The following is a 24992-nucleotide window of genomic DNA, read 5'->3' as shown; positions in this document are numbered from 1 at the left end:
TGAAAAACATGTTTTTAATTTCTCGTCAAGAAACAAGTATTTTGCAGTTAAGCTTCGCCCTTTTGGTTCACGACGAATAAAAAAAATCATCACAATTGCGACAGGGTGGGTGGGCGGGGCTACATTTTGCCTTCATTTCGTAACATGTGTAGACTTATTTTGACAACAAGAAACTTAAAAGATGTTTAAAATGGAAAATTTGTATAAGGAAATATCGATTTTGCAATTATCTTCCGCTCCATAATTGCAAAATCCATATTTCCTTGCAAAAATGTTTTAAGTTTCTTCTTGTGAAAAGATGGCTATGTATATTAAGAAAAAAAAAAGGCAAAATATAAGCCCCACCCACCCGCCCGATCTCAATTCTGGCGATTTTTTTTATTCGTCGTAAGCCGAGGGGTAGAGTTTAATTGTAAAATCCTTATTTTTCTACGAGAAATTACCATGTGAAATATATTCTTGAGTAATCATGTTGCACAAAGAAAACTACTCGTAAACTGAATGACGCGAATTTAAGGATTGGATTTTTCGGACGTTTTAGATTACATTTTTAAATTGAAAGTAAAATGGTACGTTTCACCCCACATTTTTTTTTTTATTTTATCTACTTAAGCTTCTTTTACCTGTTTTTTCATTTATTTTAAGGTATTTTATCATGTTTTAAGCAAACAGAGTAATTTTGACGTTGAAGTTTTTTCTAAAATAAAAAAGTTAAAGTATATTTTGAAAGTTATTTTTTAAAAAATTGTGGACTTCTAAGGATTTTAACCATGATTCCAGCGAATCCAGATAGAAACCGCTGACTGAGATTTTTATAAAAATATAAAAAATACTTCAACGTCAAAACTGGCCCTGTTAAAAATGATAAATTACCTTATAATAAATTAAAAAACAAAGTGTGAGACCAAATCTTTCTTAAATTTTATAAAACCACATACTCCATGTATGTGTAATTTAGAATCCGTGTTGAGTTTTTACCCTAGACATCGAGATTTTTGAAATTGCAAAAACCGAATGCTGTAAAATCGTGCAAATATTTTAACATTTTTTGAAACATGGTTCTGTTGAAATCAGAATAACCTAATTTAAAAAAAAGGAAATAAGCACTCGTGCGTTATTCTGGAACGTTTTCTTACTCGAAGGTAAGTAGTTATTTCCTTAGTTGGTCAAATTTACAGATTAGCTAGAAAATAATAACCCATATCTGATTCGATAACACTGATAGTTTGCACTCGACAAATGTACTATGTGCATTGAAAAATCTGTTACAGATACAAACACGGTTTTGTATAGAGCAGATGTTTGTCCAAAGAGATTAAAAAATCGTTACATTTCAAGGCTAAGCAAGTATTATAATTTGACGAATTTCATGTCTCGTCGACATTTCTTAGTTCCTAGAATACGAAAAAGTAGCTTCACAGAATTTTAATAACACCCATTGGGTTAAAAAACCCGTTTAAATCAGTGAAAACCACCACACGACTTACAGCCATGTATAACTGGTTGCCTATCCAACCGGCACAACCTAACCACAATGGCAATGCGCACTTGTCAAAAAATAAAAACTACGGTTAACGTTTTGGGGAAGTTTTCGTTACGGGACTTCAGTGGCGTTAAAAATTTAAAAATGAGCAAGTGGCAAGAAGAAAAAGACAAATTTCTAGGAATGTCGTTAGAAAACAAACGTGAATTGTATAAATCGTACACACAATTAAAAGACATCCCTACTTGGCAAGAATACGCCAAAAAAGAATCTCTGGCGAAGAAAATAGCAGCAAAACTCGACTTTACAATGGACGATTCGTTGAATGAAACCCTTCGAGAGAAAATCTCACTATTTCAAGGTGATATCACGAAATTAGAGGTAATGATATTGTCACTCAAGAGCAAGAACAAAGTTAATGGGGGGTTGTAGGTGGACGCTATTGTCAATGCTGCTAACTCTAGTCTCATGGGGGGCGGCGGCGTCGATGGGGCTATTCACAGAGCGGCAGGACCGCTACTTTTGGAAGAGTGTAAAAGTCTTCGGGGGTGTGAAACCGGAGACGCTAAAATTAGTGGTGGCTATAAGCTTCCTGCAAAATGTACGTGAGCGGAGATGGGGGTTCAGTTTGTAACGGTTTGTTGTAGATGTGATTCACACAGTTGGACCCAGGGGTGAAAAGCCAGGTCTGCTCCAGAACTGCTATAAAAATAGTTTGAAGATAATGTTAGACAAGAAATTGAAAAGCATTGCGTTTCCTTGTATTTCCACTGGGATTTATGGGTACCCCATAGAACCGGCGGCTCATGTGGCCATTTCAGAAGTACGAAAACACTTGGAGAGTCACGCTGATGAAGTGGAGCGAGTAATTTTTTGCGTGTTTTTACCAGAGGATGAGCGCGTGTACGAAGGGGCTCTTCAGTCGTATTTCCCTGTGAAATAATTTTCGTTTAAATAAATCGTTCGAGTTCGATTGTTTTGATCTCCTTTCCTGCTTTACACAGATTCCATTTTAATAATAAATTTTAATAATGCGGTGAGATGTAGACGAAGATGAACTCCGTCTCGCGTGACGTGTACAACAAAGACACCGCTAGAACTCGTTTGGGGTTTTTTAATTCGGGAAACTCTTTGACACATGCGCCATTGGCAACATTGTCGAGGAGGGGATAAGAGTGAAGTGAGGGAAAGAACAACTATACGTAAGAAAAGCCGTGCAAAGTTAATTTCTTGTGGATTTTCTTGAATAAAAACTGGCCATTAGTTGTAAATACAGTTAAGTGCGGTGTCTGATGGCGTCCGACGAAGAAGTCGAGGACTCTTACGCCGGTAAGTTCGCGTCGTCGCCGGTGCCTAGGTGCGAATCTAAGCCGACTTCAAACTCGTGTCTTTTCCTCGTAACACCTCCAAATTAAAACAAACTCTCCAGAACGCCTCCCCACACCTTCGTGCAGCCCCCTGTGGCCCCAAACGGCGCCAAGTCGCCCCCCGGGCGCCACAAAAATGAATAATTATAACCTGGTAATCAGTTATATTAGGCGCGGGGCGAGGGGGAGGCAGGTTTTCATTATTTTTGTGACAGCGCGCGGGCATATCCTGACCCTTAACAAAATGGAGGCCATCAAACAAAGAGATTGGCAGATTGCAAATTAGAGTTTCCGTTGAAAATGCGTCCGGGCGTTTTGGGGTTAGAAATTTCATATTTTCCCTCCAAAATTTTGTTATGATCACGCTGACCACTGTCCACATGGCTCGCACATGATTTTTGTTTGGGCTTGCAGGGGAGGACGAGGCGCCCGAGGAGGCCGGCGGGGACGCGGTGGACAACGAGCCCGAGTCCGACGAGGCCCCCATCAAGCACGAGGTGAATATGCGCCAGTGGCTTCGGACTGGGCTAATTTTAGTTGCAGGACGAAGACGACGACTACGAGCCCGAGGACGCCCGCAAGAAGAAGAAGGGCAAGAAGCGGAAAGCGAGAGGCGAGGAGAAAAAAGGAAAGAAGAAAAAGAAGAAACGGAAAAATGACAGCGGGGATGTAAATATCCAAATTCAAACTCATAGCGCAGGATTAGTTGATGGTTTTTTTCTAGGAAAGCGACTTCCACCTCGACGATGATAACGGGGCTGGAGACTCCGACTATGCCACCAGCAAAAAGGGGCGCAAGTCCCGCAGTTCCACCAAACACCCATCGACACCATCTACTCCAGCGCAAGAGACCACTTCGACGACGGGGACTGGAATGCCCACCATCGAAGAAGTGTGCTCTACTTTCGGTCTAACCGACGTGGATTTGGAGTACACTGAGACTGATTTTCAGAATCTCACCACTTATAAACTTTTTCAACAACACGTGCGACCTTTGCTTACTAAAGAGAACCCCAAAGTACTCAAATTCGCAAAATCAGGCTAAATTTTAATGAGATTGTTGCAGGTTCCTATGTCCAAATTGATGATGCTGGTGGCAGCTAAATGGCGCGAATTCTCAAACATTAATCCTAATTTACAGACGGATAATAATGAGTCTGCAGCCGCGGCGGTCCCAGAAGCCGACTACCCGAAGCCCGGTCGCCCCAGAGCCGTCAAAGAAAAACCGGAGTCGGAAGCCTTCGACGACGAAGACGATGACGACGACGACGACGATTCCAAAATTAAAAAGAAGCGCAGCGGACGGGGGAAAAAATCGTCGAAAAAAGCCTCCAAGGTGCCTACTTTGAAAATCAAACTCGGCAAGCGGAAGCGCGGCAGTTCGGTGAGTTTTCTATAAATAAATCAGGGTAGTCTGGACGCAGAATTGTTTCTAGGAGGAGGAAGGCGACGGGAGTGGCGCCGGCTCCGACCGCGACTCAGACGCCGAGTTCGAGCAGATGCTCCAGGAAGCCGACGAGCGCAAAGCGAACGCCGCCTCCGCAGCCGCCGTCGGCGAGGAAGCCGGCCCGTCTGAGTCCCCCGACGATCCGCCGCAGCCCCGCCGGAAAGCCAAGACGAAATTCGGCAACAAAGCCAAAAAGAAGAAGAACAAGAAGGCGGGCGGCAAGCCCGAAGAAGAACCCTACGAGCACCAGGACTACTGCGAGGTGTGTCAACAAGGCGGCGAGATCATCCTCTGCGACACCTGTCCGCGCGCCTACCACTTGGTCTGTCTCGACCCCGAGCTCGAGGACACCCCCGAAGGCAAGTGGAGCTGTCCCCACTGCGAGAACGAAGGTCCTGCGGAGCAGGACGACGACGAGCACCAGGAGTTCTGTCGCATCTGCAAAGACGGCGGCGAGTTGCTGTGCTGCGACTCGTGTCCGTCTGCGTATCACACGCATTGCTTGAACCCGCCGCTGGTGGAGATCCCGGACGGGGATTGGAAGTGTCCTCGGTGTAGTTGTCCGCCGCTGAAAGGTAAAGTAGCGAAATTGTTCACCTGGAGGTGGGTGGAAGACGATTCCAATGGCGATAGCAACGGGAAGAAGAAGAAGAAGCACCATAGGGAGTTCTTCGTCAAGTGGGCGGAGTATTCACATTGGCATTGCAGCTGGGTGTCGGAGCTGCAGCTGGAGGTCAATCATCCGCTTCTGTATAGGAATTTCGTGCGCAAGTACGACATGGAGGAGCCGCCGAAGATGGATGAGTGTTTGGATGAGATGGATCAGCGCTCGAAGCGGCTGTTGAGCTTGGGGAGCGACTGCAAAGATCGCGAGCTGGAGGAGAGGTTCTACAGATACGGGATCAAGCCCGAGTGGTTGGTGGTTCACCGGATTATTAACCATAGAAATATGAAAGATGGACGCTGTTTGTACCTGGTGAAGTGGAGGGAGTTGTCGTATGATTTGGCCACGTGGGAGGAAGAAAACGACGAGATTGTGGGTTTGAAGCAGGCTATTGAGTACTACATGGATTTGAGGGCGGCCTGCACCAGCTCCGTTTCCGTCAACAAGGGGAAAAAGGGCAAAGGGAAGAAGTCGAAGGCTCGGGAGTTGATGGACGATGAAGATCGAACGACGGCGTAAGTTATTCGTCACATTTAGTGGTTTATGAATCCGAGTTCAATTTTATTTATTTTCTTGCAAACGTTTTAAGATTATCGTAATAATTTCAAAATATTTTTAAGTAAATGGGTGTTAATTTGTATAAAATAACATAGTCCTACACATGTAGTTTATGACGCCGTGTTGAGTTTTTACCCGAAACGTCCAGATTTTTGGAAAAAAATCAAAATTATGAAACATTTTGCAATTTAATTTTGAATCTGCAAAACCGAATGCGTTGAAATTTTGCAGATGTTTTAAAGTTATGATAACCATGATAAATTCTTAATCAAAGTATATTTGCTTATCCCCTTCAAAAATTGATGACGTCAGCTCAAAATTTTGCCGAATAAATCCTACCTAAAGTGTTCAAAATACGATGAGTCTGTACGTGTGATTTATCATTCCATTCATATTTTTTGGATTTGCTTATACAGGATGACTCAAAAAAAAATCTTCGTTAAATAAAGAAAACTGAAAACTTTGAATTGTAAGCATGGTAAATGTTTAATCAACATGTCTGTTTATTCCCCCCCCCCCCCCCCCCCCAAATGATGACACAGTCTCAAAATTTTGCCGAATAGATTCTACCCAAAATGTGCAAAGTATGATGAGTTTTTACTTGTCATTCATAATTTTTTGAAAAAGCGGGATTTCAGTTTTTTTTTATATTAGAATTTTTCGTTTTTCCTTTTTCTTCGATTTTAAATTGTCGATATCACAATTTTTCGTTTTTTCATTTTCAATTTTTCGTTTCCTCAATTTCTTGATTTTTGTTTTTCAAACTTTCGATTTCTTTATTTTCATTTTCAAGATTTCTTCACAATTTTTCATTTTTATAATTCCTTTATTTTTTCAATTTTTCTTTCGATTTTATAATTTTAAAATTGAAAAATCCAAAAATTTAATAATGAAAAATTGAAAACTCGTGAAATTTATTTCTTCAGAGCCAATAAGAATGAATGATGAAAACGGAATAAGGGTGGGTGGGAGGGGAGCTTTTTTAATAAGGGTGAGTGGGAGGATGACTATTCTTAATATTTTTCAGTCTTATCTTGACGAGTACTAGCCCCGCCCACCCACCCTCTATTTTCTTACAGGGTATGTGATCTGCCAAAATTAGTTTTATCTTAGCATATACTAGGCCCGCCCACCCGCCCTCTATCTTCTTAGACAATATGCGATTTGCTAAAATCAGCCTTATCTTAGCAAGTAATAACAAAAAAAAAAATGAAAAATTGCTATTCGAAAAATTGAAAAATCCAAAAAGTGAGAAATTAAAAATTGAAAAGTCGAGAAATTGCAAATAGAAAAATTGCAAAGTCTGAAAACTGAAACACCCAAAAATTGGAACATCGAAAAACTAAAAAAATTAGAAATAAAAACTCGAGTCGCATATCTTAAAAATGAAAAAACAAGAAAAAAATAAAAATTGCAAATCGAAAAATTGAAGAAACGAGAAACTGAAAAAACAAAAAAATTAAATCGAAACACTAAAAAACCCAATAAGTGAAAAAATAACGAAAATACAAAACCGAAAACTTGAAAAAATCGAAAGTCGGAAAATTGAAAATTTTAAACGTGAAAACTCGAAATATTGAAGAAAAAAAAACTGAAAAATTGAAGAATTGAAAAATTCAAGCAAAAAATCGAGGCCACGGAAGTTCTGTCGAAATAATCTTCGACCAATATTTTAGATTTGCTTATACAGGGTGACTCAAAAAAATTAATGAATCAGTCAATTTATTTTATTGAATAAATCAAGAATTGCAAAACTGAATACTTTGAAATCTTGCAGACGTTTCAAAGTTATTGTGAACATGGTAAATATGTGTTTCTTTCCATTAAAAAAAAAAAAAAAAATGATGGCGTCATCTCAAAATTTTGCCAAATAAATTCTACCCAAAATGTGATGAGTTTCTACTTGTGATTTATCACTGCATTAATTTTTTTAGACTTGCTCAAACAGGTGGCTCAAATAAATGAAACGTATTTACCTTCCATGAATTTTTTGATATTAGAATTTTTTGTTTTCAAGTTCTTGATTCTTATTTTTTCATATTCTCGATTTTTTGATTTTCATTTCTCGATTTCATAACACTATTTTTCCTTTTTACAATTCCTTAATTTTTTCAATATTTCTTTCGATTTTATAATTTTAAAATTGAAAAATGAAAAATTGAAAACTCGCAAAAAATTTTCTCCAGAACCAATAAAAATCAATGATGTAAATGGAATAAAGGTAGGTGGGAGGGGCCTTTTTTTACTTTGTTTTAAATCTTAGACTCTACCACTTGTTAAATTAGACGCAAGTGACAAGAAATAGGCGGAGCTGAGTTTAGGTTTTTCTAAAAAGAGTTTCATAAGCAAGCGGTAACTCCACCCACCGACCCCCTATTTTATATTATTTATATTATTCGATCTTATCTTGGCAAGTACTAGCCCCGCCCACCCACCCTCTATTTTCTTGGAAGGTATGTGATTTGCCAAAATTAGTTTTATCTTGGCATCTACTAGGCCCGCCCACCCGCCCTCTCTCTTCTTAGAGGCTATGTGATTTGCTAAAATCAGCCTTATCTTAGCTTAACAACAAAAAAATTAAAAATTAAAAACTGAAAAATTCCAAATCGAAAAATTGAAGAAACGAAAAATCGAAAATCCAGAAATTAAAAATTGAAAACTTAAGAAACTGCAAATAGAAAAACTGAAAATTTTAAAAATGAAAACTCGAAGGGTCGCCTATCTTAAAAAAGAAAGAAACAAAAAAAAAATGACAAATTGAAAACTTGCAAATCGAAAAATTGAAGAAACGGAAAACTGAAAAATCGAGCAAGTGAAAAAATAACGAAAATAAAATCCGACAAATTGCAAAAATCAAAGTTAAAAATTAAAAATATTAAACTTGAAAACTCGAAAAATGGCAAATCGAAAATCCAGAAATTAAAAATTAAAAACTTAAGAAATTGCAAATAGAAAAATTGCAAAATCTGAAAACTGAAACATCGAAAAATTGGAAAATCGAAAAACTGAAAATTTTAAAAATGAAAGCTCGAAGGGTCGCTTATCTTACAATTGAAAAAATAAATAAAGTAAAAAACCGAAAAATTGACAAATATAAAAATTGAAAAAATCAAAAGTTGGAAAATTGAAAATTCGTAAAATTCTTTTTTCAGAACCAATAAAAATGATGAAAACGGAATAAGGGTGGGTGGGAGGGGCCCCTTTTTACTTTGTTTTTAAATCTTGGATTCTTTGGCTTGTTAAATTAGATTTCAATTGACATTTTACAGTAAATAAAATAAGTTAGTGAAATGGAGACAAGAAGTGGGCGGAGGTATGTGATTTGCCAAAATTAGTTTTATCTTAACATGTACTAGGCCCGCCCACCCGCCCTCTCTCTTAGAGGGTATGTGATTTGCTAAAATTAGTCTTATCTTAGCAAGGACGACTAACAAACAAAAAAAATAAAAATTGAAAAATTCCAAATCGAAAAATCGAATATCCAAAAAGTGAGAAATTAAAAATTGAAAACTCAAGAAATTGCAAATAGAAAAATTTGCAAAATCTGAAAACTGAAACATCCAAAAATTGGAAAATCAAAAATTAAAAAATGAAAACTCGAAGGGTTGCCTCTCTTAAAAATGAAGAAACAAAAAAAAAATGAAAAATTGAAAATTTGCAAATCAAAAAATTGAAGAAACGGGAAACTGAAAAATCGAGTAAGTGAAACAATAACGAAAAAAAAACGAAAAATTGCAAAAATCCAAAAAGTGAGAAATTAAAAATTGAAAACTCGAGAAATTGCAAAATCCGAAAACTGGAACATCCAAAAATTGGAACATAGAAAAACCGAAAAATTAAAAAATGAAAACTGGAAAAATTGAACAAACGAAAAACTGAAGAAAATAAAATTGAAAAAATAACTAAAATAAAAATCGAAAAATTGCCAAATATAAAAAAAAATCAAAAGTTGGAAAATTGAAAACTCGTCAAATTCTTTCTTCAGAGCCAATAAAAATGTATAATGAAAACGGAATAAGGGTGGGTGGGAGGGGCCTGATTTTACTTTGTTTTAAATCTTAGATTCTATCGTTTGTTAAAATAAGATTTCATTTCACATTTTTAAATAAAATAAGTCAGTGAAATGGAGACAAGAAGTGGGCGGGGCTGAGTTTAGGCTTTCTAAAAAGAGTTTTATAAGCAAGCAGTAACTCCACCCACCGACCCCCTCTTCATTCCAGTGACTGCTCTTAATATTATTCGATTTTATCTTGGCAAGTACTTGCCCCGCCCACCCACCCTCTGCTTTCTTGGAAGGTATGTGATTTGCCAAAATTAGTTTTATCTTCGCATGTACTAGGCCCGCCCACCCGCCCTTTATCTTCTTGGAGGGCATGTGATTGCCAAAATCAGTCTTATCTTAGCAAGGACTAACAAACAAAATAATAAAAATTGAAAAATTCCAAATCAAAAAATCGAAAATCCAAAAAGTGAGAAATTAAAAATTGAAAACTCAAGAAATTGCAAATAGAAAAATTTGTAAAATCTGAAAACTGAAACATCCAAAAATTGGAAAATCGAAAAACTGAAAATTTTAAAAATGAAAACTCAAAGGGTCGCCTATCTTAAAAATGAAGAAACAAAAAAAATTTAAAATTGAAAATTTGCAAATCGAAAAATTAAAGAAACGGGAAACTGAAAAATCGAGTAAGTGAAACAATAACGAAAAAAAAAACCGAAAAATTGCAAAAATCCAAAAAGTGAGAAATTAAAAATTGAAAACTCGAGAAATTGCAAATAGAAAAATTGCAAAATCTGAAAACTGGAACATCAAAAAATTGGAACATAGAAAAACCGAAAAATTTTAAAATGAAGACTCGAAAAATTGAACAAACGGGAATCTAAAGAAAATAAAATTGAAAAAATAACTAAAATAAAAATCGAAAAATTGCCAAATACATATAAAAAAATCAAAAGTTGGAAAATTGAAAACTTGTGAAAGTCTTTCTTCAGAGCCAATAAAAATGTATGATGAAAACGGAATAAGGGCGGGTGGGAGGGGCCTGATTTTACTTTGTTTTAAATCTTAGATTCTACCGCTTGTTAAAATAAGATTTCATTTCACATTTTACAGTAAATAAAGTAAGTCAGTGAAATGGAGACAAGAAGTGGGCGGGGCTGCGTTTAGGTTTTTCTAAAGAGTTTTATAAGCAAGCAGTAGCCCCGCCCACATCCTCTTCATTCCAGTGACTAACCTGAATATTATTCGATCTTATCTTGACAAGTGCTAGCCCCGCCCACCCACCCTTTATTTTCTCGGAAGGTATGTGGTTTGCCAAAATTAGTTTCATCTTAGCATGTACTAGGCCCGCCCACCCGCCCCTTCTTAGAGGCTATGTGATTTGCTAAAATCAGTCTTAGCAAGGACTAACAAAAAAAAATAAAAATTGAAAAATTCCAAATCGAAAAATTGAAGAAACGAAAAATCAAAAATGCAAAAAGTGAAAAATTAAAATTGAAAACTCAAGAAATTGCAAATTGATAAATTGCAAAATCTGAAAACTGAAACATCCAAAAATTGGAAAAATGAAAAACTCAAAAATTTAAAAATGAAAACTCGAAGAAAATGAAATTGAACAAACGGAAAACTGAAAAATCGAGTATGTGGAAAAATTACGAAAATAAAAAACGAAAAATTGCAAAATATGTATAATTATTGAAAAAATCCAAAGGTTGAAAATTGAAAATTTTAAACTTGAAAACTGGAAAAATGGCAAATCGAAAAACTGAAGAAACGAAAACTCGAGAAATTGCAAATAGAAAAATTACAAAATTCGAAAACTGAAACATCAAAAATTGGACATCTAAAAACTGAAAAATTGAAAAATGAGAACTCGACGAGTCGCATTTCTTAAAAATGAAAAAAAAACAAAAAAAAAATGAAAAATTGCAAATCGAAAGATTGAACAAACGAGAAACTGAGTAAAATAAAATTGAAAAAATAAGTAAAGTAAAAAACCGAAAAATTGACAAATATAAAAATTGAAAAAATCAAAAGTTGGAAAATTGAAAATTCGTGAAATTCTTTCTTCAGAGCCAATAAAAATGATGATGAAAACGGAATAAGGGTGGGTGGGAGGGGCCCCTTTTTACTTTGTTTTAAATCTTAGATTCTTTGGCTTGTTAAATTAGATTTCAATTGACATTTTACAGTAAATAAAATAAGTCAGTGAAATGGAGACAAGAAGTGGGCGGAGCTGAGTTTGGGTTTTTCTAAAGATCTTTATAAGCAAGCAGTAGCCCCGTCCACATCCTCTTCATTCTAGTGACTAACCTGAATATTATTCGATCTTATCTTGGCAAGTACTAGCCCCGCCCACCCACCCTCTATTTTTTCGGAAGGTATGTGATTTGCCAAAATTAGTTTTATCTTAGCATGTACTAGGCCCGCCCACCCGCCCTCTCTCTTCTTAGAGACAATGTGATTTGCTAAAATCAGTCTTAGCAAGGACTAACAAAAAAAATTAAAAATTGAAAAATTCCAAATCGAAAAATTGAAGAAACGAAAAATCAAAAATCCAAAAAGTGAGAAATTAAAATTGAAAACTCAAGAAATTGCAAATTGATAAATTGCAAAATCTGAAAACTGAAACAACCAAAAATTGGAAAATTGAAGAAACGGAAAACTGAAAAATCGAGTATGTGAAAAAATTACGAAAATAAAAAACAAAAAATTGCAAAATACGTATAAATATTGAAAAAATCCAAATTTGAAAATTGAAAATTTTAAACTTGAAAAGTGGAAAAATGGCAAATCGAAAAACTGAAGAAACGAAAACTCGAGAAATTGCAAATAGAAAAACTGCAAAATTCGAAAAGTGAAACATCAAAAATTGGAACATCTAAAAACCGAAAAATTGAAAAATGAGAACTCGACGAGTCGCATGTCTTAAAAATGAAAAAAACAAAAAAAAATGAAAAATTGCAAATCCAAAAATTGAACAAACGAGAAACTGAGTAAAATAAAATTGAAAAAATAAGTAAAGTAAAAAACCGAAAAATTGACAAATATAAAAATTGAAAAAATCAAAAGTTGGAAAATTGAAAATTCGTGAAATTCTTTCTTCAGAGCCAATAAAAATGATGATGAAAACGGAATAAGGGTGGGTGGGAGGGGCCCCTTTTTACTTTGTTTTAAATCTTAGATTCTTTGGCTTGTTAAATTAGATTTCAATTGACATTTTACAGTAAATAAAATAAGTCAGTGAAATGGAGACAAGAAGTGGGCGGAGCTGAGTTTGGGTTTTTCTAAAGATCTTTATAAGCAAGCAGTAGCCCCGCCCACATCCTCTTCATTCTAGTGACTAACCTGAATATTATTCGATCTTATCTTGGCAAGTACTAGCCCCGCCCACCCACCCTCTATTTTTTCGGAAGGTATGTGATTTGCCAAAATTAGTTTTATCTTAGCATGTACTAGGCCCGCCCACCCGCCCTCTCTCTTCTTAGAGACAATGTGATTTGCTAAAATCAGTCTTAGCAAGGACTAACAAAAAAAATTAAAAATTGAAAAATTCCAAATCGAAAAATTGAAGAAACGAAAAATCAAAAATCCAAAAAGTGAGAAATTAAAATTGAAAACTCAAGAAATTGCAAATTGATAAATTGCAAAATCTGAAAACTGAAACAACCAAAAATTGGAAAATTGAAGAAACGGAAAACTGAAAAATCGAGTATGTGAAAAAATTACGAAAATAAAAAACAAAAAATTGCAAAATACGTATAAATATTGAAAAAATCCAAATTTGAAAATTGAAAATTTTAAACTTGAAAAGTGGAAAAATGGCAAATCGAAAAACTGAAGAAACGAAAACTCGAGAAATTGCAAATAGAAAAACTGCAAAATTCGAAAAGTGAAACATCAAAAATTGGAACATCTAAAAACCGAAAAATTGAAAAATGAGAACTCGACGAGTCGCATGTCTTAAAAATGAAAAAAACAAAAAAAAATGAAAAATTGCAAATCCAAAAATTGAACAAACGAGAAACTGAGTAAAATAAAATTGAAAAAATAAGTAAAGTAAAAAACCGAAAAATTGACAAATATAAAAATTGAAAAAATCAAAAGTTGGAAAATTGAAAATTCGTGAAATTCTTTCTTCAGAGCCAATAAAAATGATGATGAAAACGGAATAAGGGTGGGTGGGAGGGGCCCCTTTTTACTTTGTTTTAAATCTTAGATTCTTTGGCTTGTTAAATTAGATTTCAATTGACATTTTACAGTAAATAAAATAAGTCAGTGAAATGGAGACAAGAAGTGGGCGGAGCTGAGTTTGGGTTTTTCTAAAGATCTTTATAAGCAAGCAGTAGCCCCGCCCACATCCTCTTCATTCTAGTGACTAACCTGAATATTATTCGATCTTATCTCGGCAAGTACTAGCCCCGCCCACCCACCCTCTATTTTCTCGGAAGGTATGTGATTTGCCAAAATTAGTTTTATCTTAGCATGTACTAGGCCCGTCCACCCGCCGTCTCTCTTCTTAGAGACAATGTGATTTGCTAAAATCACTCTTAGCAAGGACTAACAAAAAAAATTAAAAATTGAAAAATTCCAAATCGAAAAATTGAAGAAACGAAAAATCAAAAATCCAAAAAGTGAGAAATTAAAATTGAAAACTCAAGAAATTGCAAATTGATAAATTGCAAAATCTGAAAACTGAAACAACCAAAAATTGGAAAATTGAAGAAACGGAAAACTGAAAAATCGAGTATGTGAAAAAATAAGTCAGTATAAACCCTCTATTTTCTTGGAAGGTATGTGATTTGCCAAAATTAGTTTTATCTTGGCACGTACTAGGCCCGCCCACCCGCCCTCTACCTTCTTAGAGGGTATGTGATTTGTTAAAATCAGCCTTATCTTAGCAAGTACTAACAAAAAAAAAATGAAATATCCAAAAAGTGAGAAATTGAAAACTCGAGAAATTGCAATTAGAAAAATTATTGCGAAATCTGAAAACTGAAATATCCAAAAATTGGAAAATTGAAAATTTTATACTTGAAAACCAGAAGAAAAAAATAAAAAATTGAAGAACTGAAAAATTCAAACAAAAATTGGGACAAGGGAAGTTCTGTCGAAATAATCTTCGACCAATTTTTTAGATTTGTTTATACAGGGTGACTGAAAAAAATTAATGAATCAGACAATATATTTTATTGAAGAAGTTCTGTTACGACCATTTTTTTTTCAGGCGTCGTTATACCCCACCCCCAGACAAGCCCACCACCGACCTGAAGAAAAAACTGGACAAACAGCCGAATTATCTCGACGAATGCGGCATGCAACTCCACAACTACCAGCTCGAAGGTCTCAACTGGCTGCGGTACTCTTGGGGTCAAGGTATCGACACCATCCTGGCTGACGAGATGGGTCTCGGGAAAACCATCCAGACCATAACTTTCCTGTACTCGTTGTACAAAGAGGGTCACTGCAAGGGCCCTTTCCTCGTGAGCGTCCCCTTATCCACCATCATCAACTGGGAACGAGAATTCGAAACCTGGGCGCCCGATTTCTACGTCATCACTTACGTCGGTAAATATAATCCGGCGAAAGCAGTGACCGGTGTCTTCACCACGTTTATTTCCAGGCGACAAAGATTCCCGAGCCGTAATTCGCGAGAACGAGTTCAGCTTCGAAGAAAACATTAGTAAGACCGGGCGCGTCTGCCGCGTCAAAGCCAACTCGATTAAATTCAACGTGCTCCTGACCAGCTACGAGTTGATTTCGATCGACGCCGCTTGTCTCGGCTCCATCGAGTGGGCGGTGCTCGTCGTGGACGAGGCCCACAGACTGAAAAGCAACCAGTCGAAGTTTTTCCGGCTCTTGAACAGCTACAACATCCAGTATAAGCTTCTTCTGACTGGAACACCGCTGCAGAACAACCTCGAGGAGTTGTTCCATCTTTTGAACTTCCTTAATAGTCAGAAATTCAACGACTTAGCGACTTTCCAGAACGAATTCGCTGATATCTCCAAAGAGGAGCAGGTGAAGAAGTTGCACGAGTTGTTGGGTCCGCACATGTTGCGACGTTTGAAAGCCGACGTCTTGAAGAACATGCCTTCGAAATCCGAATTCATCGTGCGAGTGGAGTTGTCGCCGATGCAGAAAAAATACTATAAGTATATTCTGACGAGGAATTATGAGGCGTTGAACCCGAAAGGTGGCGGCCAGTCGGTGTCTTTGTTGAACATCATGATGGATCTGAAGAAGTGTTGCAACCACCCGTATTTGTTTCCGGTGGCTGCGGAAGAAGCGCCGCTTGCACCCAACGGCGGCTATGACATGTCGAGTTTGATTAAAGCCTCCGGGAAGTTGGTGTTGTTGTCGAAGATGTTGAGGATTTTGCGGGAGCAAGGTCACCGCGTTTTGATTTTCTCGCAGATGACGAAAATGTTGGATATTCTTGAGGACTTCCTCGAGGGGGAAGGGTACAAGTATGAACGGATTGATGGTGCGATTACGGGAACGTTGCGCCAGGAGGCGATTGATCGTTTCAACGCACCTGGTGCCCAGCAGTTCGTTTTCTTGTTGTCTACAAGAGCTGGTGGTTTGGGTATTAACTTGGCAACCGCTGACACCGTCATCATCTACGACTCGGATTGGAATCCGCATAACGATATTCAAGCTTTTTCGAGAGCGCACAGGATCGGTCAGGCTAATAAAGTCATGATTTATCGCTTCGTGACTAGGAATAGCGTGGAGGAGAGGGTCACCCAGGTGGCGAAACGGAAGATGATGTTGACTCACTTGGTCGTGCGACCTGGAATGGGTGGCAAAGGTGCTAATTTTACCAAGCAGGAGCTTGATGATATTCTTCGTTTCGGTACGGAGGAGTTGTTCAAGGAAGACGAAGGTAAGGAGGACGAAGCCATCCACTATGACGATAGAGCCGTGAACGAACTCCTGGACCGCACTAAAGAAGGAATCGAGCAGAAGGAGAACTGGGCGAATGAGTATTTGAGTTCGTTTAAAGTGGCCAGCTACGTCACGAAGGAAGGTGATAACGAGGAGGAAGTGGATACCGAGATCATCAAACAAGAGGCGGAGAATACCGATCCGGCGTACTGGATTAAATTGTTGCGTCACCACTACGAGCAACAACAAGAAGACATCGCCAGGACTTTGGGTAAAGGGAAAAGAGTGCGCAAGCAGGTGAATTACAACGACGGTGGTATGACCACGGACACACGTGAGGATAGCACGTGGCAAGAGAATCTGTCTGATTATAATTCGGACTTCTCAGCTGGCTCCGACGAGGATAAAGAGGACGATGACTTCGACGAGAAGAACGAGACGGATTTGAACCGTCGCAGTAGAAGGAGGATGGAGAGGAAAGACGAACGAGATAGGCCTCTGCCACCGCTTCTGGCTCGAGTCGGAGGCAACATAGAAGTCCTGGGTTTCAACGCCAGACAAAGGAAGGCCTTCTTGAACGCGATCATGAGGTACGGGATGCCTCCTCAAGACGCTTTTAACTCCCAGTGGTTAGTCCGCGACTTAAGAGGCAAATCTGAGAAGAACTTCAAAGCGTACGTGTCGCTCTTCATGCGACATTTATGTGAACCTGGAGCTGACAACGCGGAAACCTTCGCCGACGGCGTACCCAGAGAAGGTTTAAGCAGGCAGCACGTCCTCACCAGAATCGGAGTAATGTCTCTAATTCGAAAGAAAGTCCAAGAGTTTGAACACATCAATGGGGAATATAGCATGCCAGAGGTGATCAAGAAGACCATCATGGACCAGAATAAATCAGGACCTGGAGCCGAAGCCGAAACTCCGAAGAGTGCCACCACGAGCACTAGTGCCACCCCGGCGACAAGCGCCGCCGCCAGTCCCGCCCCCATTAAAGAAGAGTCGGAGAAAGTCAAAGACGAGAACGACGATAAAGACAAAGAAGTCAAAACAGAACCCGACGATAAAGAAAAGGAGAAGACCCCTGAAGATTCCACTAAAGAGAAAGAAGGCGATTCGGTGAAATCCGCAACCGAGACGAGCGAAACCGAGCCCACTTCTGACACCAAAAGCGAGGAAACTAAATCAGAAACGTCCGAAAAGAAAGACGATCCTAGCGACAAAGAAGAACCGACTGTCAAAGAACCGGCGCCTAAAGAAGAAGAGGACGAAGTCAAAGACGTGAAAACCGAAGACGCCGACAAGAAAGAGGACAAACCCAAGTCGGAGAAGAAAGACGAAGACGTGGAGCTAGTCGACGAGAAGGAGAAAGACAAACCCAAAGAGAAAAAGGAGGTTTTGGATCCCGAAGAGACCAAGAAGCGCTTCATGTTCAACATCGCCGATGGCGGTTTCACCGAGTTGCACACGCTCTGGTTGAACGAGGAGAAGGCGGCGACTCCTGGACGCGAGTACGAAATCTGGCACCGTCGCCACGACTACTGGCTGCTGTCGGGGATCGTGACCCACGGCTACGGTCGCTGGCAGGACATCCAAGCCGACGCGCGCTTCGCCATCATCAACGAGCCGTTCAAGATGGACGTGGGGAAGGGGAATTTCTTGGAGATCAAGAATAAGTTCCTGGCGCGTCGGTTTAAGTTGTTGGAGCAGGCGTTGGTGATCGAGGAGCAGTTGAGGAGGGCTGCGTACTTGAATCTGACGCAGGACCCCAACCATCCGGCGATGTCGCTCAACGCGAGGTTCGCCGAAGTGGAGTGTTTGGCGGAGTCGCACCAGCACCTCAGCAAGGAGTCGCTGGCGGGTAACAAGCCCGCGAACGCGGTGCTCCACAAGGTGCTCAACCAGCTGGAGGAGTTGTTGAGCGACATGAAGTCGGACGTGTCGAGGCTTCCAGCCACACTGGCGAGGATCCCGCCGGTGGCGCAGAGGCTGCAGATGTCGGAGAGGAGCATCTTGTCGAGGTTGGCGGCGACGTCGTCGAGTAATAGCCAGACGACGGGTAAGTGGCGCGAGCAATTGTTATATATACAGGGTGTCCCCTGTAACTTTTTTATTCTGAAAGGTAAACCTGTGGTTATTTGAGCAAATTTGTATCATCATGACAACCTCACATTTTTATTATCACTTACGGTAGAAACGGAAATGACGTCAACTTTATTTTTTTTAATGGAACACTAGGTGTATTTTTTCATATTTTTTTTTTCCATCTAAGCTTTTTTTACCAGTTTTTTCATTTATTTCAAGGTACTTTATCATGTTTTAAATAAGCAGGCCAATTCTGACGTTGCAGTTTTTCATTCATCAGAATTGAGATGGGGCGGGTGGGCGGGGCTTATATTTTGTCTTTTTGTATTTCTTAATATACATAGCCATCTTTTCGCAACAAGAAACTTAAAACATGTTTAAAATGGTAAATTTGTGTACCATTTCAACCATGTTTTAAGTTTCTTGTTGTGAAAAGAAGTCTGCACATATTAAAACAAAAAGGCAAAATATAAGCCCGCCCACCCGCCCTATCTCAAATGGGATGATTTTTTAACTGCAAAATACTTATTTCTTTACAAGAAATTAAAAACATGTGTTTGGGTATCCTGTTGTTCAAAGAATACTATGTATACTAAGAAATAAAATCAGAATATAACAAAAGTTTTCGATATCTCGATTTTTCAACATTTCAATTTTGGGAATCTTTAAACTGCCGATTTTTCAAATTTTCGATTTTTTAAATTCTAGATTTTTGGATTTTTCAATTATCGATATATATTTTAGATTTTAACCTTTTCGATTTCTCCATTTTTCAGTTTCTTGTTGTTTCTATTTCTCGATTTTTGGACTTGGCGGTTTTAGAGCTTTCAAATTTTCGATTTTTAAAATTTTTGATTTTTCGAGTTTTCAATTTCCCGATTTATCGAGTTTTCCACGTTTCGAATTTTCGATTGTTCAATTTTTCGTATGGACTATTTCGATTTCTCGACTTCTTAATCTTTTCATGTTTCGATTTTTCGGCTTCTCGATTTTTAGATTTTAGAGTTGTCCAATTTTTCGATATTCTTCAAATTTTCGATGTCTAGGTTTCTCGGTTTTTCGCCTTCTCCATTTTTAGACTTTGGGATTTTAGGATTAAGCTCCACCCCTCGGCTTACGACGAATAAAAAAAAATCGCCAGAATAGAGACAGTGCGGGTGGGCGGGGCTTATATTTTGCCTTTTTTTTTTTTTTTTTCTTAATATACATAGTCATTTTATCATACCAAGAAACTTATGGTACATTTTTACACAAAATATGGCTTCTGCAATTATGGGGCGGAGCTTGATTGCAAAATCGATATTTCCTTCTACGAATTTTCCATTTTAAACATGTTTTCAGTTACTTGTTGTAGAAATAAGTCTACACATATTAAGAAAAACAAAGGCAAAATATAGCCCCGCCCACCCGCCCTGTCTCAATTGTGATGATTTTTTTTATGCGCCGTGAACCAAGGGGGCAGAGTTTAACTGCAAAATCCTTATTTCTTTACAAGAAATTAAAAACATTTTGCGTATCGTGTTGTCCAAAAAATCTTATGTATATTAAGAAAAAAAGGCAACATATAAACCCCGCCCACCCACCCTATCTCAATTGTAAAAATTTTTTTTATTCTTAGACACTTAAAACGTGTTTAAAATGGTAAATTTTTGTAGGAAAATATGGATTTTGCTTTTAAGCTCCGCCCCTAGGTCTGGCAACGAATGGAAACTTCATTATTGCGTATTTAGATTAGGGCAGGTATGGGTGGGGTTTTAATTTTTTATTAAATTACATGGTATTCTTTGAACAACACGATACTGAAAAATATGTTTTTAATTTTTCGTCGAGAAATACGGATTTTGCAGTTAAGCTCCGCCCTCTTGGCTCACGACGAATTAAAAAAATCATCACAATTGAGACAAGGCGGGTGGGTGGGGCTACATTTTACCCTTGTTTTTCTTAATATGTGTAGCCTTATTTCGACAACAAGTAACTGAAAACATGTTTAAAATGGAAAATTTGTAAAAGGAAATATCGATTTTGCAATCAAGTTCCGCCCCATACCATAAGTTTCTTGGTATGAAAAGATGGCTATGTATATTAAGAAAAAAAAGGCAAAATATAAGCCCCGCCCACCCGCCCTATCTCTATTCTGGCGATTTTTTTTTTATTGGTCGTAAGCCGAGGGGTGGAGTTTAATCCTAAAATCCCAAAATCTAAAAATGGAGAAGCCGAAAAATCGAAAAACCTAGGCATCGAAAAATTGGAAAATTCTAAAATCTAAAAATCGAGAAGCCGAAAAATCGAAAAACCGGGACATCGAAAAATCTATTAATTGAAAAATCGAAAAATCAAAAATTTTAAAAATCGAAAATTTGAAAACTAAAACCGAGATGTCAAAAATCGAGGAATAGAAACAACAAAAAACTGAAAAACGTAAGATTAAAAATATCGAAAAATTGAAAAGTGGTAAAATTGAAGAACTGGAAAATGGAGAAATCGAAAAGTTTAAAATCTAAAATATATATCGAAAAACTGAACAATCGAAAATCACGCATTTTAAAAATCGAATACTTGAAAAATCCAAAAATCTATAATTTGAAAAATCCAGCAATTGAAGGATTCCCAAAATTGAAATGTTGAAAAATCAAGATGTCGAACACTTTATATTGCGACTCTATTTCTTAGTATACATAGTATTCTTTGAACACAAGAAAAGATGGCTATATATATTAAAAAAAAAAAGACAAAATATAATCCCCACCCACCCACCCACCCTTAAAATGCTAAATTTTTGTAGGAAAATATGGATTTTGCATTTAGGCTCCGCCCCTAGGTCTGGCAACGAATGAAAACTTCATTACTACATATTTAGATCAGGGCAGGTATGGGTGAGGCTTATTCTTTGGCTTTAATTTTTTCTTAATATACATAATATTCTTTGAACAACACGATACGCAAAACATTAATTTTTCGTAGAGAAATACGGATTTTGCAGTTAAGCTCCGCCCTCTTGGCTCACGACGAATAAAAAAAAATTATCACAATTAAGGCAGGGCGGGTGGGCGGGGCTACATTTTGCCTTTGTTTTTCTTAATATGCGTAGACTTACTTTGACAAGTAACTGAAAACATGTTTAAAATGGAAAATTTGTATAAGGAAATATCGATTTTGCAATCAAGCTCCGCCTCATAATTGCAAAATCCATATTTCCTTGTAAAAATGTACCTACCATGAGTTTCTTGTTGTGAAAAGATGGCTATGTGGACTAAGAAAAAAGAAAAGCAAAATGTAAGCCCCGCCCACCCGCCCTATCTCTATTCTGGCGATTTTTTTTTTACTCGTAAGCCGAGGGGTGGAGCTTAATCCTAAAATCTAAAAATGGAGAAGGTGAAAAACCGAGAAACCTAGACATTGAAAAATTGGAAAACTCAAATCTAAAAATCGAAAAACCAAGACATCGGAAAATCTATTAATTGAAAAATTGAAACATGAAAAGATTGAGAAGTCGAGAAAGAGAAATAGCCCATACGAAAAATTGAACATTGAAAATTCGAAACGTCGGAATTTCGATAAATTCAGAAATTGAAAAATCGAAAATTTGAAAACTCTAAAACCGAAAAGTCCAAAAATCGAGAAATAGAAACAACAAAAAAACTGAAAAACTTAAAATTAAAAATACTGAAAAATTGAAAAGTGGTAAAATTTAAGAACTGAAAAATAGAGAAATCGAAAAGGTTAAAATCTAATATATATATCGAAAAATTAAAATGTCGAAAAACTGAAGAATCCAAAATCAAACATTTTAAAAATCCAGCAATTTAAGGATTCCCAAAATTGAAATATTGAAAAATCGAGATATGAAAAACTTTTTTTATATGTGACATTATTTCTTAGTATACATAGTATCCTTTGAACAACACGATACTCAAACACATGTTTTTAATTTCTTGTAGAGAAATACGGATTTTGCAATTAAGCTCCGCCCTCTTGGCTCACGACGAATAAAAAAATCATCACAATTGAGACAGGGCGGGTGGGTGGTAAATATCGATTTTGGAATCAAGCTCCGCCCCATAATTACAAAATTCATATTTCCTTGTAAAAATGTACCTACCATAAGTTTCTTGTTGTGAAACGATGGCTGTGTAGATTAAGAAAAAACAAGGCAAAATATAAGCCCCGCCCACCCGCCCTGTCTATTCTGGCGATTTTTTTTTATTCGTCGTAAGCCGAGGGGTGGAGCTTAATCCTAAAATCTAAAAATGGAGAATCCGAAAAATCGAGAAACCTAGACATCGAAAAATTGGAAAACTCGAAAATCTAAAAATCGAAAAACCGATACATCGAAAAATCTATTAATTGAAGAAATGAGACATGAAAAGATTGAGAAGTCGAGAAATCTAAGTAGTTCATACGAAAAATTGAACAATCGTAACGTCGAAATCTCGATAAATCGGGAAATTGAAAAATCGAAAAATCAAAAATTTTAAAACTCTAAAACCGAGAAGTCCAAAAACCGAGAAATAGAAACAACAAAAAACTGAAAAACGTAAAATTAAAAAGTGTTAAATTGAAGAACTGAAAAATGAAGAAATCAAAAAGGTTAAAATCTAAAATCCAAAAATCTAGAATTTAAAAAATCGAAAATTTGAAAAATCAGCAATTTAAAGATTACCAAAATTGCAATGTTGAAAATCGAGATATCGAAAACTTTTTTTATATTGTGACTTTATTATACATAGTATTATTTGAACAAGTGGATACTCAAACACATGTTTTTAATTTCTTCTAAAGAAATAAGTATTTTGCAGTTAAAAAATCATCACAATTAAGATTGGGTGGGTGGGCGGGCCTAAATTTTGGTTTTTTGTTTTTCAATATCTATAGACTTCTTTTCCCAACATGAAACTTAAAACATGTTTTTTATTTTTCGTATAGAAATAAGGATTTGCAGTTAAGCTTCGCCCTCCCGGAGAATACAAAAATCATCACAATAGAGATCGGGCGGGTGGGCGGGCTTATATTTTGCCTTCTTCTTTTAATATTTGTAGACTTCTTTTCAGAACATGAAAATTAAAACATGTTTAAAATGTAAAATTTGTGTACCATTTCAACCATGTTGTAAGTTTCTTGTTGTTTAAAGAATACAATGTATATTAAGGAAAAAAAAGGCAAAATATAGGGCCCGCCCACCCGCCCTATCTCAAGTCGGATGAATAAAAAAGTGCAACGTCAAAATTGACCTGTTTGCTTAAAACATGATAAAGTACTTGAAATAGATGAAAAAACAGGTAAAAAAGGTTAAATAGATAAAAAAAAAAAGTGGGGTGAAACGTACCATTTTACTTACTATCAATTTGTCTCTTTTTTTGGTGTTATACTCCAGCACGTGTGATTCATGAATCCGTATTGAGTTTTCACCCTAGACATCCAGATTTTTGGAGAAAAAATCAAAATTGTGTAACATTTTACGATTTAACTTTGAAATTGTAAAACTAAATGCGTTAAAACCCTACAAGTTTTTTAAGATGATCGTAAGCGTGGTAAATCGTTAATCAACATTTTTTCGTTTATAGCCCCCTAAAAAAGATGTCATTTTATAATTTTGTAGAACAAATGTTTCTTAAATTTTATAGAGCTACATACTCCATGTATGTGTAATTTAGAATTCGTGTTTTTTACCGTAAATATAGAGATTTTTGGAGAAAAAATCAAAATTGTATTTTACAATTTAACTTGAAAATCTTCTTACATTTTTGCCAAATTTCTTCAAATTTATGTAGTGTCAAAATAACCTTCCACAATTTTTTTACTAGCTTTGTTTTCGTGGTTTTTCTTGGTAGCGTCATCAAAATTCCATAAACAATAAGAACTGTTTATCTTTAAAAATAAAAAATTGCAGGGGTTGTATCAAATCAAAACAAACACGATATTTTTGAAAACTGATTTTTTTGTTGCAGCACAAGTGATGAGCCAGTTCCCGCCAGGCTTCAACGCAGGCAATCTGCCGGGATTCGCGGCGGCGGCGGCGAACTTCGCCAACTTCAGACCCCAATATTCAGTGCCCGGGCAACCCCCGGCGGGTTTCCCGTCGTAAAGCGTCGTGGGAAGCCGTCAGTGAATTACTTTGCTCAGAAGAAGCTCCACGTGTCTGGCTGTTGGTGTATTTGGATTAGTGAATTAGCCTCAAAATTGCATTTAATTTATTTTCTTTTTATGTGGCAGTCTGTGTCCCCATTGTACTTTTTTAGAGAATTTAGCATATGGAGTAAACGATTCATTAAATCAAAAGTATTTGACATGAATCATGTATTTATTTTATCGTTAGTCGAATTGTTTAGGTTATGTGCTTTCTGTTGCGGAATGAGGACGCAGGGTGAATGTTTCGTGTAACTTTGTAGGTAGCAATAGTAATATATCCACTTTTTGTGAAGTGGGGTAGGATTTTTTATCTGGTATGTTTATTCTCCAGCATTCCTTAAGTAAGCAAATAGTAAACACAACAACAACGGTGG

At 37.1% G+C, this 24992-nt stretch overlaps 2 protein-coding genes across 2 annotated transcripts; both read left to right on the top strand.

Annotated features, from left to right (window-relative positions):
• The first annotated feature begins 1467 nt into the window (after nt 1-1467).
• On the top strand, nt 1468-2456 carry LOC135136290 (macro domain-containing protein CT2219-like). The gene is made up of 3 exons (XM_064065502.1): nt 1468-1864; nt 1916-2084; nt 2131-2456. Exons 1-3 carry the CDS (start codon nt 1535-1537, stop codon nt 2424-2426), a joined length of 795 nt encoding a protein of 264 aa, XP_063921572.1. The 5' UTR covers nt 1468-1534; the 3' UTR covers nt 2427-2456.
• A 195-nt stretch (nt 2457-2651) lies between these two features.
• Nucleotides 2652-24986, top strand: Mi-2. The gene is made up of 9 exons (XM_064066092.1): nt 2652-2812; nt 3265-3347; nt 3394-3519; nt 3575-3868; nt 3917-4234; nt 4287-5476; nt 14747-15087; nt 15143-18466; nt 24438-24986. The coding sequence occupies exons 1-9, from the start codon at nt 2776-2778 to the stop codon at nt 24572-24574; spliced, it is 5850 nt and encodes a 1949-aa protein (XP_063922162.1). The 5' UTR covers nt 2652-2775; the 3' UTR covers nt 24575-24986.
• The last annotated feature ends 6 nt before the right edge of the window (nt 24987-24992 follow it).

The sequence above is a fragment of the Zophobas morio genome, unplaced genomic scaffold (assembly GCF_036711695.1).
Source record: "Zophobas morio isolate AGI-343-1 ecotype UQ-CSIRO unplaced genomic scaffold, CSIRO_AGI_Zmor_V1 ptg000026l, whole genome shotgun sequence".
NCBI classification, from domain to species: Eukaryota; Metazoa; Arthropoda; class Insecta; order Coleoptera; family Tenebrionidae; genus Zophobas; species Zophobas morio.
Note: the sequence above shows the minus strand (reverse complement) of the source record. Positions and strands in the feature narration are given on the sequence as shown.

Excerpts from the sequence above, each read along its gene's own strand:
- LOC135136290 (XM_064065502.1), top strand. The coding sequence starts at position 1,535 with ATGGCAATGCGCACTTGTCAAAAAATAAAAACTACGGTTAACGTTTTG. Across the intron at positions 1,865-1,915 it reads GTGATATCACGAAATTAGAG|GTGGACGCTATTGTCAATGC; the intron begins GTAATGATATTG and ends GGGGGGTTGTAG. Across the intron at positions 2,085-2,130 it reads CTATAAGCTTCCTGCAAAAT|ATGTGATTCACACAGTTGGA; the intron begins GTACGTGAGCGG and ends GGTTTGTTGTAG.
- Mi-2 (XM_064066092.1), top strand. The coding sequence starts at position 2,776 with ATGGCGTCCGACGAAGAAGTCGAGGACTCTTACGCCG. Across the intron at positions 3,348-3,393 it reads AGGCCCCCATCAAGCACGAG|GACGAAGACGACGACTACGA; the intron begins GTGAATATGCGC and ends TTTTAGTTGCAG. Across the intron at positions 3,520-3,574 it reads GGAAAAATGACAGCGGGGAT|GAAAGCGACTTCCACCTCGA; the intron begins GTAAATATCCAA and ends GTTTTTTTCTAG.